At 38.1% G+C, this 18,942-nt stretch overlaps 2 protein-coding genes across 4 annotated transcripts in view; one reads left to right on the forward strand and one right to left on the reverse strand.

Annotated features, from left to right (window-relative positions):
• Window positions 1–1,058: 1,058 nt before the first annotated feature.
• LOC113283100 (actin-related protein 9-like) lies at window positions 1,059–11,411 on the reverse strand. Of its 3 annotated transcripts, XR_003327338.1 has the most exons (21): window positions 11,325–11,411; window positions 11,129–11,201; window positions 10,585–10,703; window positions 10,415–10,474; window positions 10,266–10,331; window positions 9,915–10,017; window positions 8,940–9,148; window positions 8,409–8,529; window positions 7,630–7,694; window positions 7,098–7,187; window positions 6,645–6,695; window positions 5,261–5,392; window positions 4,255–4,344; window positions 3,563–3,633; window positions 3,276–3,460; window positions 3,131–3,174; window positions 3,005–3,054; window positions 2,668–2,713; window positions 2,024–2,074; window positions 1,666–1,897; window positions 1,410–1,502 (listed from the first exon to the last, which is right to left on the reverse strand). XR_003327338.1 is itself a non-coding variant. In XM_026532254.1 (20 exons), exons 1-20 carry the CDS (start codon window positions 11,325–11,327, stop codon window positions 1,359–1,361), a joined length of 1,773 nt encoding a protein of 590 aa, XP_026388039.1. In that variant the 5' UTR covers window positions 11,328–11,411; the 3' UTR covers window positions 1,059–1,358. The 3 variants fall into 3 exon arrangements, 2 of the variants coding, with proteins under 2 accessions (XP_026388039.1, XP_026388040.1); XM_026532254.1 differs by lacking the exon at window positions 1,666–1,897 and having other exon boundaries at window positions 1,059–1,502; XM_026532255.1 differs by lacking the exon at window positions 1,666–1,897 and having other exon boundaries at window positions 1,086–1,502; window positions 2,032–2,074.
• Window positions 11,412–12,877: 1,466 nt separating this feature from the next.
• LOC113277941 (BTB/POZ domain-containing protein At2g24240-like) overlaps window positions 12,878–18,942 on the forward strand; it is a 28,190-nt gene continuing 22,125 nt past the window's right edge. The window contains exon 1 of the mRNA XM_026526905.1: window positions 12,878–13,728. Within this exon, the coding sequence (XP_026382690.1) occupies window positions 12,878–13,728 (851 nt within the window). The remainder of the gene's footprint in view (window positions 13,729–18,942) is intronic.

The following is an 18,942-nucleotide window of genomic DNA, read 5'->3' on the forward strand; positions in this document are numbered from 1 at the left end:
TAGCTAATGATAAGTAACCCGTTAGAGGGGCGACATGGTTTATTAGAGAGGCGGCATTCTAATAGGACAAAAAGGGTCATTACATGATCATTTAAGGTGTCCCTTATAAAAAAAATACTGAAAATGACAAATTAACCTTCATAATTGATAACCTAGTTTAGTGATGATAATCAAGTTTAGTGTTAATGATTAATTTCACTTATATTAACTCAAAATCAAAACCAAAATCAGATTTTTAGAGTTAAAAAAAAAGTTTAGAGGAGAAGGTCAATCTCAATCAATTGAAGAAATTAACCAACAAAATGAAGAACCAGGACCTGAAAATGACCGGGTATACTTCTAAATTAGTCTCAACTAGCTTTTTGTTGCTCAAAGTTATCTAAAGTACGTAAAAAATCCAATTGTTTTTACATTTTCAGAGCTAATTACGGTTGGAATTGTGCTCATAACCAACTGTAAATCGAAATTACGGTTCGTAAAAGATGAACTACCAACCGTAACTGGTTAAATTTGAAGAAAACCCAATCGTAAAACCAGTTACGGTTGGTAACTAAATGTTCGATATGAACCGTAACTCAGTTACGATTGGTAACCAAATGCTCGATACCAACCGTAACTGAGTTACGGTTCGTAACCAAATGCTCGATACCAACCGTAACTGAGTTACGGTGCGTAAACTAAAATGGTTACCAACCGTAACTGGAGAAAATTCTCAAATATAAGAACATAAAGTTGGTAATTGAACTATTACCAACCGTAACAACATCAAAATATCCAGTTACGGTTCGTAATTGAGTTAAAATCAACCGTAACTCACATAAACCCAGAAATTTCAATTCCAATTTTCATCTAAAACCCTAATTTTCGTTAGAAATTAAACTTAAATCGAACAAAATAAACCAAATCGTAACTGGGTTTTCAAAACATATCTCATATAAGTCATTACAGTACACTTGATTAATTTTCGAATCGTCGATTAATCGAAGACGATGAAATTTTGAGTTTTAATGGAGGTTACGATTGATGGGAGGACGAGAAGAGAAGAAGAGAAGAAGAAAGAAAACAAATTTTCAATTTAGCTTTGATTTAGGTTAAAAAATGGGGAGGGTAATCTAGTTAATTTACACCCCCTATAGGACATCCCCTAACCAACTAGAGGGACATTACTATTACACTGCCGCCCCTCTAATAAACCATGCCGCCCCTATCACAAGTTACAATGATAAAGAAGTTCTAGCAACCCATTCCCAGCTAATATAACATTAGTGTTCAATCAATTAGAATTTACAACCTTGAGAAATGCCATCTCGGTTTTCTCAGCTCCTGCCTGAGCTTCGAGGGATGTCTGTTCCAACCTTTTACATGTTCATATAACACATGACTTGAGCTTGAAGGAAAAACGAGTCCCTGTATTTTCTCCCACTCCCAATATGAATCCCATTCCGTATCCAATCTTCCCTATGGATCCAAGCCTCTCGACCAAAGTCTAGCATGGCGAGAATCTGTTACGAGCAACAACAAAAAATAACGTCAGGGTATGAGACATTTGCACTCTCTAGTATATTAATAGGCATGCTACAAAAAATTGCAGGATGATACTGACAGTAGAGGAAAGTTCTTTTTACTTAAATGTGTATACAGATATTTCTGGGTAGAGCTTCTCACAATCTGCTTTCAAGTTATCCTTCTTCCAGAATTTGGATCAAGAGGGGTTCGAGGAGCACTAATTGGATCTCAAAAATTGGTAGTAGTAGATTCCTATCTTTCCCCAGGGCACATAATAAGTACACCTGCCTCTTTATATGAATTTAGTTATGCATTTACTCTAGCTTACACCCGATATGAACAAACTGGAGGAAGCAACTTTCAAGGCATTTGTGGACACATGATTTTCCACCTATGATTGGTGATGTAATTCCAGGTTAATGATCATGACCCGGGTTATAACACAAAATGTAATGTGAATTCATTGACAAATGCAACTAGGATGAAATAAGACAGCAAAGAGGAGTGTTTGACTTACTGCTCCACCTTTCCAGGATAAACTAGTTGGATCAGATCTTGACGGTAACACCTGTTTCACATATAGATATGAAAGTTAATGAAATGAAATTGTCATGTTCTGTGAAGCATCTAGTTTATGAAGTCAGTTTCTGTATTAAAATGAGAAACTCCAACTCAATCCATCGTATTAATGCAGAGCAGAACTTTTGGCTGAAATTCAGAAAGTAGAAAGTTGAAGAGAACCCCTTATTTTAGGAAAAATTCATATGAATCACACAAACGAGGTTAATATCTCCATGATTCTAATATCCTATTCAGAAGGAAAGCATTACCAGATGCAGTTTGAAAGGCCTGAGTAAGTATCAGCTTAGATCACATTATGCAGTCAACAGAATTTCAAACGTACGAGCATAAATAATGACAAGATTATTATCCTCAACTAGTCGATTTTCATTGTAGATACTAAAACATAGATGCTTATAAGATTTCTCAGAGATACTGGTGCAGCTCATTAACAAAGTGCATTTTTGCAATGATGTTTATACATCAAATTCCCTTACATATTAAACAGCTTATTGGTAACCAACAGAGATCGCGTAACTGCTAATCACAACATAAACCAGACCAGCAATGGCCACGATAAAGATAATAAAGATAACTAACCTCGACAGTGTCGATAGCCTCATTAGAAGGAATAGCATGCAAAACCCTGCAAAAAGAAAGAAAAGTGATATGAAACTCTGTAAGTGTTTTAAAGTAGTAAAAGGCATCACTATGATATCAATTTGACGAATATTTGCTTGTTTCTCCTCTGAAAACATAAATCATCAGTCATCTCAAGCAATATACTAAAGTAAATAAACATCGGCTGCGAGTAGGATACTAGGATATAAGATACCCAAACTCGTTAACTATGCTAATCATTCTACGACAAAAAGCAGTTGTCAAGCTAGTTAAGATGACAAAAACCAATCAAAAAATTCTGAAAGCGAATACAAACCTTTCCTCCACAGCGGGAACAAGACCAGTTGTCTTAGCCACTCCACCAACCTGCAAACAACTATGTGATTACAATGGTTTAAGGACAATGAAGGTTTTCAAGGGGTTTCTGTGAAATATTAATTACCAGTAATATGCTACAAAACAGTTTTCTTTGTAAGTCTATACGCCCTGCAATAATTGTTGTTATTGAATCAGCTTCCACCTTCCACATGCAGAAAATCATGAACATCAAATAATTTTCCATCTTAGGAGGGAGGAGGGAATTTTACCTGTGGAAAGGATGCTTTTACTAATTGCCTCAGCAAGGCCCACGTTATCTTCCTTTTTCAGTCTGGTGGGAAGAACTTGATAGTTATCCCACATTGATGCACCACCATTGGGACCAACATACACACCATCTTTGGGGTAATCCATATGCCATATATCTTCCAGCATATCCTCGCAGTCATGAAACCTGGTTACAATGTAAATCAGCAAGTTTAAGAAATTACAAAAAAACGAAAAAGAAATACTAGTAATAACACTTTTAGAGATTCAGAACATCGCAACAACTCACCAGGTACGTGGAGGTGCTGGATATGACTCTGGAACTAAAAGCAGAGGGTAAAAAAGACCCATAGGAGGAACCTATATGAATAACAACCTGCTAGACCTCAGTTATTTTCTGGAAGAACATATCACAATATGTAACAACCAGAAGATAACCTGACAGGTAACAGTTTCACACTTAACAATGTAAAGAATACATCAACCATCATACTTGACAGCAACATTCTACTCAATAATTATGACAACACGAGACAAAGCAAAATTTTGTAAGAAGTGGTGAAACTGTTTCCTTGTTATTTTTTTCCCACTTCAAAGGGTGCAATGGTCGTTAAAACCATTGTTTTAATAAATTTTCTTTCAATTACCGGTGTTACCCGCAAACTATGGGTTGTCAGTTGCATTCCAAATCTCTGACCCAACACAACCTTTCACTATCGAAGGACTAAATAAGACAAGATGTAATCTTAAATGTATATATTGTTGCATAGATATAGTAACATCTCCAGCAGAAAAGCATCATAAAAGCTCATGAAGCAACCCCACAGAAAAAAGGAGGAAAACACATCGATTTTGCCTACAGCTTTTGGTTTTTGCTATACTTAAAGATAGCACAATCCTGACTTCTCTTGGAAGTTCATCATTGAAAAATCAAAGAAAAAATGAAGATGAAGAAGAAATCATTGTGCTCGAAATACATACATTAAGAGCGGTTAGTTTTGTCTTATGAGCTCCAGCAGGCACTCCCTCTTCATATGAGCGAACAATTGCAATCGCATCAATTTCCCCCTCCTATAAAAAAAGATAATCATAAAGCTAGGAAGTGCTGAAACTAAAAATTATGTGTGTGTAAGATTTAAACTCCCTTTAGCAATACAAGGATTACACACAATCAACAGCTAGCTTTTTCACGCTATAAACATGTACAAGCAAAATAAAAAACACCAAAGCAACAGATTCATGGGACAAAGATACATTACAATTCCAACTTTAAGGGATCAAAAGTAGTTGAGCTAAACGAAACATGTATAATGAAACCATGGGTTTTGTTTTTAATGACTAATCGATTGGTAAGAAGTTACAATATGAAGAAAGGAGAAAAAAAAGCTTAAATATTATCTTTGATCCATCACCACACAACAACCAAGCTGAATAAATACCTAAAGTGCTGCAATGTTTTCCCTTAAAGTTGCACAAAAAGGTTTCTGATGATTGGAATTAAGTTTTACACCCAGAATGATACCCAGTTAGCTCTACATGGAGACAGTCAGGAGCTGATATCCGTTAATGATACATTCAGCACACAGAAATAAAAGTTTCAAAACAGATTTGATTATGATGATGACAATAACATAATTAGAGGACAACTTAAGCATTAGCATATATGTAAATCCACATGGAGACAAAAGTAAGCTTTGTGACTGTGATGGTAAAAAGTAATGCCATGGAGACAAAAGTAAATAGCCTTTCATCATTAATGGGGTTACAGAAAAACAGAGTGGTAAGATGTTGCTGAAACAAGTCAAATTATCATGAAAATGCCAGAATCCATCTTCTGAGTGAGAACATAAAATGGTAAGGACATACTATGGAGATTAGTTTAACTTTGATAAAAGTAGAAAAACATAGACATGAATCCTTTTTTGGCTATCAAGTAGAAGCAGAAATTAACCACAAACAGCAATGAAAAGTAACCAGGCAAACTTACTTGAATCTGACAGTTGGTCTCCTTCAGTTTGTTAAGCATTACTATGTCAACTGGCTTCCCCAAAGGATCTGTATGAATTGATGGCCAAGTTTGATGATGTCTTTGGATCCATAAGAGGCACCTTGATATATCCTAATAAGGGACAAATATATGAATACATCGTATGACCTTGACGAAGACAAATAACTGGAGCATTTGAGACACAAACATAAAATATAAAACCTAAACCCCTTTCAGTAGTAAACATCATGCATGAGATATAAAAAGATCAGAGACGGTGAGATACCCCTAAAAAGAAAATCTCCCTCGGGCATTTGAGAGTATCGTTGAATTGGGTACACAATTAACAACAGCATAACTTAGTGAAATAATTCAGATAACTGAACCTCAACCTCAGATGCACAAAATGGAATTCCTCAAGTGGGTAATAAATATGTTGCTTAGCTTAGAGCGATATAGTGAATAATGATAAGTGAACAAAGGTCACATTCGTTGCAGTTTGACTGAAATTCGCTGGTATAGTTCCCAATTGCCGTAGTTTAGCTATTATAAGCAAACACACTGAAATACAAATTAATGCACAAACAGAAATTCTGATGCAGATCAAGGATATATCACATGCAAATCCTAATAATAAAAGCCACATGAACACATAAAAAAGTAAAAACTAGATAGCATAATTTCGTACTAAACCTAGTTATTGGCCTTCTAGGGTTTATCTGATTTACTCATCGAGGAACACAACTTCTAGCTGAATTACATTGAATATACATGACATAAATTATGTTCCTTTCATAACTAAATTTCTAATGTCACCGTCTTCTAACCTATCTAGAACTTCCACTCAGATATTTTCTGCAGAAATTATTCTATATTTCTAGCAAGGATATTTGCTCCATGAGATTTGGTCAGTATGAAACTCATTTCTTTCCCACTTTTTGCTGGATAAAGAATGAAATGTCTTTATTATATCTGTTCTGCTTATCAACATCAAGATAATTAACCAGAAAGAAGTTTCTCCAAAGGATGATGTCAACTGTCTCAAACCCATCACATGGGTTTTACTAGAGGATGTCTGCCGAAGTTTCAAAGTATATCTTCAAATTTTTTCAACCAATACAGGAACCTAATTTTGGGGAAAACCCCTACATGTGTTGTTTCACCACATTTAAGACTGCAATGATTCAATACTAGTCTTATGGATAATAGATTAATCTCTAATCATGGGACCTTTTCTTAGAAACAAGCTGCCAATTTCTGCATTGCTGTAACAGGTAACTAACAATTCATTGCTCCATCACATATCACATCTTGAAGCATGAATGACGTAGGAAAAGTCTGATAAACTTATGGTAATAAAGAAAAATAATTAGTAAGAACATACTTCTCCTCCGAAAGGTAGAGTCACACCTGTAGTAGGCACAGCGACCCCATCCTGAAACATCAGCAAAGATAGTAACTCATTCTTTATTGAATTTCAGTAGTAGTCAGGGTTTAATAGAGCTGCAAGAATGTATCTCTGTTGTCCAGGTTTGCGAATATATACATGTTTCAGCAACAAGGTAGAGTGCCTTCTAAAGTATTGGTATCAAAAAAGAAGCAAAACTGTAAGGGTTTCTAGAGGTTAAGAAACTAGCATTAAAAGTTATAATGCTCAAAAAATTTCTTTTGATCACTTTAAACCAAAGACTGAACTGAAGACTCTATGCTTACTTGGAGTACTATTTGTGAAGACAAACATTGTCTCACATGGAAATTATGTCTACTGTATCTGCTTTGCATCAATCTTTTTCAACAATAATGCCAGGAACTGAAACACAAAAGAGGGTTTCCTTACCTCAACGCATATGATTGACGTCACCTGAGCACCCATATTCACGATACATGCAGTAGACAACCCATTTCCGAATGCTGCAGCAAGACTTTCCTAAACATGTATATGACAAAGGAAGTATAATCGAAGTCACAAATGAAAACAGTAAGTAGAGTTATTGAGAAAAATGTAAGACCTCTAAAATGATAACAAAAAACATAATAATGATAACCAATTAAAAAGCAAATACGAAAAGGTGTTCTGGTGGTGTTACCTGACTACACCAAGTCAGATTTTTGGTACAGCGAATTTTTAATGTTTTTATTTCTTTTTTATCTTTGAGTTCATTCTTACCATCTTATTTTTATTACTACTCAAGATCTTGTATGACCTTAAGTGTTAATACTCTATATTCATTTGGAAGCAAAACACAAAAAATCAACATGATAAGCCTAATCAATGAGAAAGTAGAGTCTCTCACTAGACAGATATGGACTACTCTAAAACAAAATAGAAAAAAAAGTATAAAAAGTTACATGTAGAGATATCAATGCACCTGGTGTACCACTGCTGTGCTAAACCGTAAGTCACGCAAAATGATTGATAACATTTCCTTTATCTCTGCACATAGCAAAAAGTTAAAACTAGAATGAGTGCATTACTTTGAGCACCTTAAAATGACAACTCCAAATAATAGATAACTCATGGTTCTCCGACAAGGCAAACGCAATTTCCAAGAAATGCCTTGGATAAGTCAAATATCAGAAATTATGCTTCCAGAAAGAATAGTTTCTATTTTCTATATGGTTTAGTAGCCTTGATCAATTTTCTATATGGTTTGGTAGCCTTGATCAAACTGCCGCGGAAAATATTATTTCGGGCTACGCAAGAAATTTGATTGACATATCGCATACAAATAACTAAAAGATAAATGTGGCAGTATATACGAAAATAGCAGTATTTGCATTTCCAAAATTAAAGAATATGTCAGTAAAATTGTCAACTTGCCTAGTCACAAGGGTTCATCCTATTTGTTATCATTTCTCCTGCCTTCTTTTCGTAAATGGTACCAGACTTTTGTCTGACTAACTATAGATATACTAATCTTATGTGAAAAGTTTAAAGATTTTCTGTTTCCGCCTAAAGAAAAATTACTATATGTTCTAACTATTTGTCATCATAACATTCATAAAACTTCAGATTATCCCTATAGTACGATAAAAAAAAAAGTAGTTTGATGTATAAACATTTTAGAGTTTCATAAGTTCAGGATATGGCTGGCAAAACATTCAGGAAAAGGAAACATTTAAAAGGAATGATGCACAGGAATATTACCACGACTGTCAAATGTTTCTGGCACAACAAGTATAGCTGAGTACATATTCCTTTCAGCCTGAGGGATATGTAATTTCTCATTTAAAACCCAATCCCAGATTGCATGCAAATCTTCGAGCACCTGTAACAAAAGAGAAAGTAAGCAGGAGCACAGAACTTAACAACCATGGTTTATGACTATAAAATATTTCTGACCCTACCCATCCAAACAATATAAATCCAATCCAACTAGCTCTTTCCAGATTGGCTGATTTGTCAAACATTTTTCATGTAATCTATCAATGGCAAGCGACTTCAGTACATAGCAATGATAGCATATCCTACGTGCCAACAAATGGAAAAGCACGTCTTAGTGACCACCTTAGCGAAGTATACATACAACATGCTTAGGAGTGATGCACTGTGTTTATGCCTCTTCTCTTTTATCTAACCGTATCTTCTCTTTTCTGTCCTCATATAATATTTGAGCTACTCACTTTATCTATATTATTAAAGAGATGTGGAAAAAAATATGAGAAGAAAGACGTGTACCTGCTGGAGAGGATAATATTGGGACACATTGAAGTGGCCCCTACGAATAGGGCGGCGTACACTGTAGGGTTCCTCAGGGGAAATTTTTAGTGCCTCCTCTCCACAAATAGACTCTCTGAATTTATACTCATCCATACTGCTATCACCACCATCAGCACCTTCAGCCTGGACTGAAGGTTCATCTTTGACACCCTCAGTCACCAAATTTTCTGCAAAAAGTTGTTCAATAAGACTCTGGCACAATAAATAACAAGTGAAATCAAAAGAAAATGTTTAGCCAAACCAATTTAATTTCTAGAATATTCGAGGACACTAAGATTTCCTTTCAGAAACAAAGGATGATTTCTTTTTAATGGCGGTTAAAATTGAATCTGCTTCTTCTAGCTTAAAGGAACCAGCAGGTTCCTATGTTAAGGTTAGTTCATCATATCCGAGCTACAAAGCATTGGTACCACCTGAAATCATTTTTGGTTCCCATTAGCTTAGTGGTGGTGGACTTCAAGTTTCAAAACGATGTTGTGTACTATCTCTTCTATATCTACAAGTGGCAAATGGTTGCAATAACCTTCACGGCTTGACTACCCCCACCCATACTCCAATTAGCCTACTAAACCTGGAGTAGTGGATCAAGTCATTCAACAAAAAGGAGTCTAACAAATATAACAACTAAAAGTTATAGAGTGTTTAATTAGTTTCTATTATACCAAGGACTAAATTATAACTGCCCATTAGGTGTCAGAAACCCCCTATTAATAACAGGGAAATTACTAGTCCTTCAACGCAAAAAGTGAAAATGAAAGATCAAATCATTAAAAATGAATATAACAATCAAGTGAATCAACAATGAAAAAGAAGCTCAATGGCAGATGATGTAAATTTAAAAAATGTGTATGATGATCTAATCAGCAGTTCTAATTAATAATAGTGTATAATACAGAGTAGTATACGAACTACAATAAGTTCCACAACACTTACCTACATCTGCAGACAGAGTACGGTTTTTCTCCATCACATTCGTCCAAGTGAAGGTTGAATCATCCTTGTTACTTTGAGGTTTACATCCGTCAACACGTACCGTCTACATAGAGAATAGAATTACAACTAAAATATAAATAACAAAACCATTGTCACTGGCTTAAATGTAGAATGCTTTGTAAGGTGATACTGGGGTCATCCAGACAAATCAGGTCAGTACATATGATTTTCCAACTATACCCCTGATTAGTTTGACCTTTTTAATATCGCAAGCGGTGACAGGTCAGGGGTCCCATATGCTCAACCTTAAGATGATTCAGATGAAGTTTAGAGACATGTATACTCTAATACCTTACGAGGAAAAGTGTTGTTGACCACTTCTTCATCCAGGAAGGGAATCTTCAGTAAAGAAGCAATCTGAAAGAAGAAACTATCAGAACAACATTCTGCAAACTTTAAAAGTTCGGAACAACACTGAGGATAAACGAGCATTCACTTACAGTATCATATGCTTTCTCGCGTTCCAAGTGTTGAGATGGAGTAATTTGAGAATTTAGAATCTGAAATTACAAAAATGCAACACTCAACAACTTATCAGAGGAAATTAAGAAATGTGTATTAGGAATAGGAACTACGGACAAAATTTCAGAAACTTCAAATAAAACAATACCTGATCTAAATACTTTAATTTAGACTCCTTTTCAATTCCACGCATATGATGAGCAATAAACTGAGGAACATCAAAAGGGGTCTGTTCTTGTGCAAGTCCTATTCGGACATTTGCAGATCCTAGAAATAAGAAAATGTTAAGTTAAGAATAATAATTCAAAGACAATAAACACTTCAAGGTAAACACCCAATATATCTATAAAACTTTCTTTGGTCTATTGAAAATCCATTCAATAACAGGTTTCTAGAACAGGTTAACATCTGAATTTCTAATCAGTCCAATATTCCTATACACCATCAACACATTGAGAAATTCAATTGCCATGCTCGAGAGTTCAAAATCAAAAGAAAATAGAAAAATGCCGATAAACCTGCAGACAACTAACGATTCCACACTCTGAATTTCCTCAATGCATCGAAAATTAAAACGAAATTTACAAATTCAGAAAGGAATTTAGTACGGTTCTTTCAGTTACTTAGGTTAAATCATACATTTCAACAATGTGCATTTATCAAAATCATACAAAAGTTAGGGTTTCAAAAACCTGGATTTATGACAACAAGATTGGCACCTCGTTCAGCAATTAACTGAGAAGGAACTATAGTTTTGAGATAATCCTGTAAAATCCAAACACAAAACAGAAACGTAATTAAATTGAATAAAAAGAAGAAGAAGAAGAAGAAGAAGGAGACGAGAAAGCTGAGACTGTGAGAGGAGGATTTGCTCTGAGTGTTACTAACCATGGAGGATGGTGTTGAGCGTCCCTGATTCCCTGAAACGCCCGTTTGGTGCTCTTGGGTGTGTAAAACTGTGTTTAAACTGTACAAAGTGATTAGGTGACCTTTTTACCGCTTTAAAAACCTATCTCACTTTATTTATGCCCTAGTTGGCTAGTTTGCTCCGGCTAGATACGGAAGTATGCGTGCATTGTGATGCCAATGCTGTATAGGTCTCCCTTCAAAAGGGTTGGCATTTAAAACCAGTATCCTATGACGCCTTATTGGTGTTGCTTGTTAGATGGTGCTAGCATTTTGGGATGACCATTGTTTTACGGGAGGAGCCGCTCGTTCCAAGATACCCATATGGTGATTTAAGAAGCCAACGATTTTTGTTTGTCTAGTGAACCTGATCTCAAGTTAAGTGGACAGAATGAGTTTTGAAGCTAATATTTTGGTGATACGTTCTTCCTATGGAACTCAACAACCCTACGAAAAACGAGATGTATAACATCTTCATTCACCATTTTGAAATCAATTGTTGAAAATTAATGATCAGAAATTAAAAAATTTAGACGCCGAAATTTAATATCTATAATAGAATAGTTCTAGAGTTTAAGAGTAATATAGCAGCAAAATATGAGCTTCAAATTCATTGTTATTTGGATTCTATAAAATTTTTGGAGCAAGCCTAAAAGATTGTCCATGGACCCTCTCTCCTTATTCAAGTCCAATAATTCCCAAAGTATTAATTAGTTGAGATACAAATGACTCATACTCAGTACTAGTACCAAATAATTACAAAATCTGAAATACCTATATCTGTATATAATAATTACTGCGTGCATTCGGTCTCGATGACCTCCTAAGAGGCTGTGAAACTGAAATTGCCTGCCTTGTTGCTTTCTAGCTAGGTTACCCTTTAGTGTCGCATAGACAGCATTACTTACAAACAACTAACGTAGATGGGGTATTATATAACTTTATCTCATCAGCACCATGAGAACAAATGTACGTATACACACAATACGATGATGGTGTTGGTGATGAAAGGTTAAATTCACTCCAGGATTGTATCTACGGACGATTAATTGGACCAGTACAATATATGCCAGCAGTCCAGTAGTACGTTTTCTAAAAGTAGTACGTAACCTTATCTTTCGAGAAAGTAGTACGTTTTCTACGTTTTAGGTAAGTCATGCATGAAGCATTTCCAAACTCTTACGTACTTATTCATTCCAAACTCTTACGTACTTTTCTTCCTGGATCTACAAAAATCACCTCTAGACCAGTTCTCTAGCCCTCTTTAGAATTTGCTCTGGTATCTAGGTTGATTAGCCTTTAGAAGAACGAAGAAGAAGAAAAAGGTCCATATCTCAGTTTGATTCTTCTTTTTTTGAAGCATAAATTTGATTCTATACAGTTCGACTTATTTTAGGTTTAATGATCTCTATATGGGGATATCGAAAGTCGGCTACAACTGTTAATAGAAATTCCTGGTCAGTCTAGGTTTTCCACTTTTCCTTCATCGGCAACAACTCCAGCTATGTGAGCAATTTCCTTTTCTGGATATCAACATGGGAAACCATACTGACAAGGTGAGATTTAATGTTAGAGGTAAGATCTTTGAAACGACCGCAACAACTCTTGCAACTGAATGCCGAAATTCAATGTTTGGAGCTATGTTTGATGATGCATGGAAACTTCAACCAAGAGAATCAGTTAATGAAGAAGAATACTTCATGGATCGAGACCCTGATTGTTTTTATGTCCTTCTTAATCTCTTAGGAACAGGCGGGCTTGATGTCCCTTCTAACGTACCCGAGAAATTACTTTATAGGGAAGCTCATTATTATGGTCTTCTTGATCGTGTAAGAAAAGCAAAGTGGGGTGAATTTGATAGTAACCGGTTAAGCTTAGCACATACTGTTAGTGGTCGGGCTCCTAATGATTGTGAGGTAATTAGCGCAAGTCCTGATGGAGGTTGTGCTGTCGCTCATGGTGGCGTTGTTCGTGTATATGACTGGATGCTCGAAGAACATCCACCCCTAAATCTTGACTACCAAAGAGTTAATGATATTGGGTGGATCGATTCGGATAATATAGTGATAACTGTTCGCCAAAACTTAAGTAGGGGAGTTGGAGGAATGGGTATATTTAGTTCTTCCACAGGGGAGTTGAAACACAGGTTTCAGTTAACCGATGGAAAAGATCAGGTCAAAGGCTTCAGTGCTGGAGTTTTATGTTTAGACTCTGAAGGCAAGATATTTGCTAACTGTAAGGACACAGATAAGGAAGGAATTGTGGTGTGGGATCAAGCAACAGAAAAACAAATAAATTTTTTTGAGTCGTTTGAGGGTTCCTGTCTCGATAATGTTATCAAGATTCAGTGGTTAAATGCAAGTAACTGTTTATTTGTACACTGTATGTACACTTCTCATCATCCTCCACGTGTATAGAAAGAGACACGTGGAAGGCATGTGAAGCGAGACATCGAAACATGATAGCAGGTATTTTATCAGAAGATGCCATCGGTCAACAGATCTGACGGTCAGGGACAGAGGACCACAGAGGTATGATGGCACAGAAAAGCACCAGATAATACCCCTTGGGTATTAACGCACCCAATCCCGAGGAAGATCCCAGATCAACGGCCGAGAGGAAGTTTGGCTGACACAGATGTGACCAGACAAAGAGACACTTGTCTGACACGAGCAGACATCCATCTGCCCGCGTTAAATACCAAAGAGATATACACGTGTCGATCAGCTCGGGGAAGAAGCGAGGATAACCCTTCGTGTTCAAGCTCAGGCCGCGGTATATACCGAAGACCTCTGCGTAATAGGCACAAAGCACAAGAAGATAAGATTACAACGACACTTCAGAGATGGGACCCACGTTCTCTCCCTATAAATACCCCTCTCCAATAAGAGAGAAGGCATTTTGGAGGGCAATTAGAGGAGAATATAGGAGAGAGAAATAGGAAGAGTAAGTAATCCATTTACTTCCGCAGACCCATGTATATTCTAAAGTCATTCGACTATCTTTGTAACCATTCAGTACATAGTGAAACACCAAACCCCGTGGACGTAGGCCTTAGTGCCGAACCACGTAAATATGTCTCATTTACATTTCTGCATCTTACGTTCTGCATTAAACTTCATATGCTTTATATTTATACTTATTTCATGATTTATTTCCTTACACGAGCATTATTTATGATAATATTCGACTAGACAATGACAAGCCCGAAGGCTTTGAGTCGATGAATCGATATAATCATCCCATTACGTATACGATGTACGATTTTAGAATTAGGACGTATGTGAATATTGTTTGTGAACACTTTTTTGTGAACACTTGGATGGCCTCGTGATTTATGTGTTCACAATTTGGCGCTAGAAACTGGGACTCTGTCCCGGTAAAAGATTTATCTTATCCTGTGATTTCACCTTAAAACGCGCACTATGGTTGTGCCTTTTTCTGGGTTCAGCGTGCCTTCAAAACCTTTTTTATTTTTTGGGTTCATGTTCTTCATTTTCACAAACACCATTTCAAAGCAGACAAACTCGCGGCTATCTATCACCGATTTGCACGTGAGGTGTTTCCTCCAACTAAGACTTAATAATCCAGATTCGTGAGTCCTCGTGACAGATCTGCCTTTTCAAGAGTTCTTTTTCAAAAGTAGTCTGAAAACAAGATTCATGATCGTTTATTAAAAGATTTGTATTTCAAAAACTAGGCCCATGAAATCTTTGCATTCCTCTTCTATTAAGGGACCTTGGGCAACTCATTTCCTTCTATTCCAATAGTCTTGCGGGTACGAATGGCGCTAACCCTATCCTCGTGGATATCTTTGGTTCTCCTTATTTATTTCCCTATGCAGGAAAGGATTAAACATGGAGAAGATATTAGAGGCAGGAAAAACCAAAGCCTCATCAAAGGAGACACCGAGGGTTACCTCGGTCATGACCCGAAGCAAGCAGAAAGGAGACAAAGCTAAAACAACTGCTCAGAGGCAGGATGCTGCGGAAATCACTTCACCTATGAACACTAACTCCATAGCAGCCGCGGCCCTCAAAGCAGCAGCCACGAAGACTGTTGCGGCCCCCCAGACTACAGAAGCTAACAAGACTTGGGTCCCAAGCCAAATCCATCAACAAAAAGAAGGGGTAGCAGAATCCATGACGCATCAGCCCGCACATCCACCAATCTTCGGAATGCCGTCAACCAACGGTCATAATCAAACCATACCGGTGCTTTTAGGACCACGGGCGGAAACTCAACCGAGGGGACCAAACTTGGAGATATCAACGATTGAAGCTGATCCTCGGCCACCCTTAATACACACTGTAGATGAAGGGGGAACTTTGGCCGTAGGGGTACCAGCCAGAACTCCCAATCAGGGATCAAACCAATCCCACTGACTGATGGTAGAGCTCGAAGAATTGAAAAAGAGCCAGCAGGTCTACGCATATGTCGTAGCTCTTCTGGCCAGGGAGAACCAAGACTTGAAAGATAAGATTGCCCAAAGCACGAAGACTAGCCAACAACTGGATAAAGCAAATTCTAAAGCGCCAGAGCCCAATCGAGACCGAAGAGTCATCCTAGCAAATGACGCCAGGGGAAGCAACGCATCAGATCCGGAATATGCCACCGAAGAGTTAGACTATTATGACAGCGAAGACCGAAGAAAGAAACGCTCAACTGAGCATGAGAACATGGGGTATTACCGCGCAATGGAAGAGCTGCGTGATGATATGATGGCTGAGATCAAAAAGTTAAAAGCCAGACAAGTCGGAGGAAGGCTTGAAGAGGTGATGAAAGAAGCTAACTCCACGCCCATAACTCATCGCCTGGCAAACACCCCCATTCCGTTAAAGTGCCATGTCCCAACTTTTGAATGCTACGACGGATCCAGTGATCCCGCGGCACATATCTGGTATTATAACCGTATCTTAGCCCGATGGAGTCAGAACGACGCCATCCTCTGTAGATATTTCCCGTCAAGTCTGAAGGGATCGGCTTTGTCTTGGTTTGACAACCTACCACCTGATTCCATCAACTCCTACGATCAACTCGCAGAGAAATTTCTGAGGACATACATGTACAACAAAGCTGTCAACACTGGAATGGATAAGCTTTTTTCTCTGGAAATTGGCTACAAGGAAAACACGAGGGAATACACTAACAGATGGCTGCGAAAGAAAAGGCCATAGACCTGTTCCTCAAGGAAACCACAGGGAGGGGTTTGACAAAAGATGATAATGTCCTAAACACAGAGACATGTACTTCAGCAGCCAACGAAGGACATAAACATCCAAATAGCAATCAAAGAACGTCCCAGTCCTCGGGGATCCGAAGCCGGTGTTCACACCAGTAGAGCCCGTAAAAGAAATCAACATAGGAACGGAAGAAAACCCGAAGATGATCAAAGTAGGGACCATAATGGACGAAAGAAGAGAAGATTCCTTAACCAAATTACTTAAAGAATACGCGGATGTATTCGCCTGGAAGCTAGGAGATATGCCGGGGATTGATCCGAAAATAATCCAACATGAGCTGCGCATCAAACCAGGCACGCCACCTTTCAGGCAGAAAATAAGAAAAGTTGCACCGGAGTATCATAAGGCAGTGGAAAAAGAACTTCGGAAACTACTAGAAGCAGGGTTCATCAAGGAAGTCAAGTACCCTACATGGATCTCCAACATGGTCGTCGTTCCTAAGAAAAATGGAGGGGTTAGGATATGCATCGACTTTACTAACCTCAACAAGGCATGTCCAAAGGACAACTATCCCCTTCCAAGCATAGATCAGCTGGTTGAAGCAGTGGAAGGATACGAAGAGCTGTCATTCATGGATGGATATTCTGGTTACAACCAAGTAGCCCTGGCATAAGAAGATCAACTATACACAGCATTCTACACCCCACATGGCCTTTATTGCTACACTAGAATGCCCTTTGGACTTCGAAACGCAGGGGCAACGTACCAAAGAATGGTCGATGCTATCTTCAGTCCATGGATTGGTAGTACCTTAGAAGTCTACGTTGATGACATGCTCGTCAAAAGTAAGCTGCGCGAAGATCACCACCAGGATCTGAGAGATATCTTCGAAGCAATGAGGAAACATCACATGAAAGTAAATCCAGAAAAATGCACTTTCGGTGTCACCTCAGGGAAATTCCTCGGATATCTGGTAACAAAAAGGGGCATTGAGGTAGACCCAGCGAAGATTCAGGCCATAGTAGAAATTCTATCTCCGAAGAATTTAAAAGAAGTGCAGAAGCTCAATGGGTCCATAGAAGCCTTGGGCAGATTTATTGCCCGATCCTCGGACAAATGCAAACATTTTTTCAATATTCTCAAAAAAGGGAGTAAGTTTGAATGGACCGCAGAATGCGAAGAAGCCTTCCAAAAAATCAAAGAACACCTGGCTTCAATTCCAATCCTGCAGAAGCCTGATCCTGATGAGGTTTTGGCATTGTACATAGCAGCGACAGAAGACGTAGTTAGCGCAGTGTTGGTCAAAACCAATACGAAGATAGAACAGCCTATCTATTATGTCAGTAAGACCCTCAAATCTGCGGAAAGGAACTACACGAAGATCGAACAACTTATCCTGGCATTGGTGTGGGCTACTCAAAAGCTGAGAACCTATTTCCTAACTCAATTCATCCGCGTCCCATGCAAAGCACCACTGGAAGCAGTCCTCTAAAGCGCGGGAAAAGTAGGCAGAATAGCCAAGTGGAACACCCACCTGGACCAATTCAACATCATTCATGAAATTCAACATTCCCAAAAATCCCAAGTTTTGGCGGATTTCTTAGCAGACCTCCCCCTGGACAACGACGAAGAGATTAAGGGAATACCAGAAGTCGATGAAGAAAGCAAGGATCCAATTGATGTCCTCGAACCCGCGAGTCAAAGACAATGGGAAGTCTTCGTCGATGGTTCCAAAAATAAGGAAGGGGCAGGAATAGGCATTGTCATCACCACCCCAACTGGAGAAAGGATCGTACAGGCACTCAGGTTAGAATTCAAAGAGCATACTAACAACATCGTCGAATACGAGGCAGTCGTACATGCCCTCCGCTTAATAATAGATATGGGGGTAACCAATGTAAGACTGACAAGTGATTCGCAGCTTGACATACGGCAAATAGGGATCGAATACAATGTGTACGACGACACCCTCTCAGCTTACATGGCCTTGGTCCAAACATTGGCATCACAAATTCCGAACATCAAATTCCGGCAGTTATGTAAAAGGGATCTCAGGCACGCGGATGCCCTAGCATATATATCATCCATGCTGAAGGACAAGAGTATTGAAGCTATCAAAATCACAAGGGTATACGAACCCTCGATTGCAACACAATTTTCCTTTGCTACAAATCAAGATACAGTGGAAGAAAATATCGAAGATCAGGTGGGGGAAGACATCCGTGACGATTTTGACGAAGAAGATATCCCTTCAAGAGCAAATCAAGACGAAGATTTCAGCAACGGAGATGATTGGAGAATGATGATCCATGCATTCCTCAAGGATGGAACCTTACCCGCGGATCACAAACTAAATAGGAAAATACTCTCTAAAGTAGGAAGATATGACCTTCGGGATGGAATCCTGTACAAGAAAT

This window comes from Papaver somniferum, chromosome 5 (genome assembly GCF_003573695.1).
Source record: "Papaver somniferum cultivar HN1 chromosome 5, ASM357369v1, whole genome shotgun sequence".
Taxonomy (NCBI): Eukaryota; Viridiplantae; Streptophyta; class Magnoliopsida; order Ranunculales; family Papaveraceae; genus Papaver; species Papaver somniferum.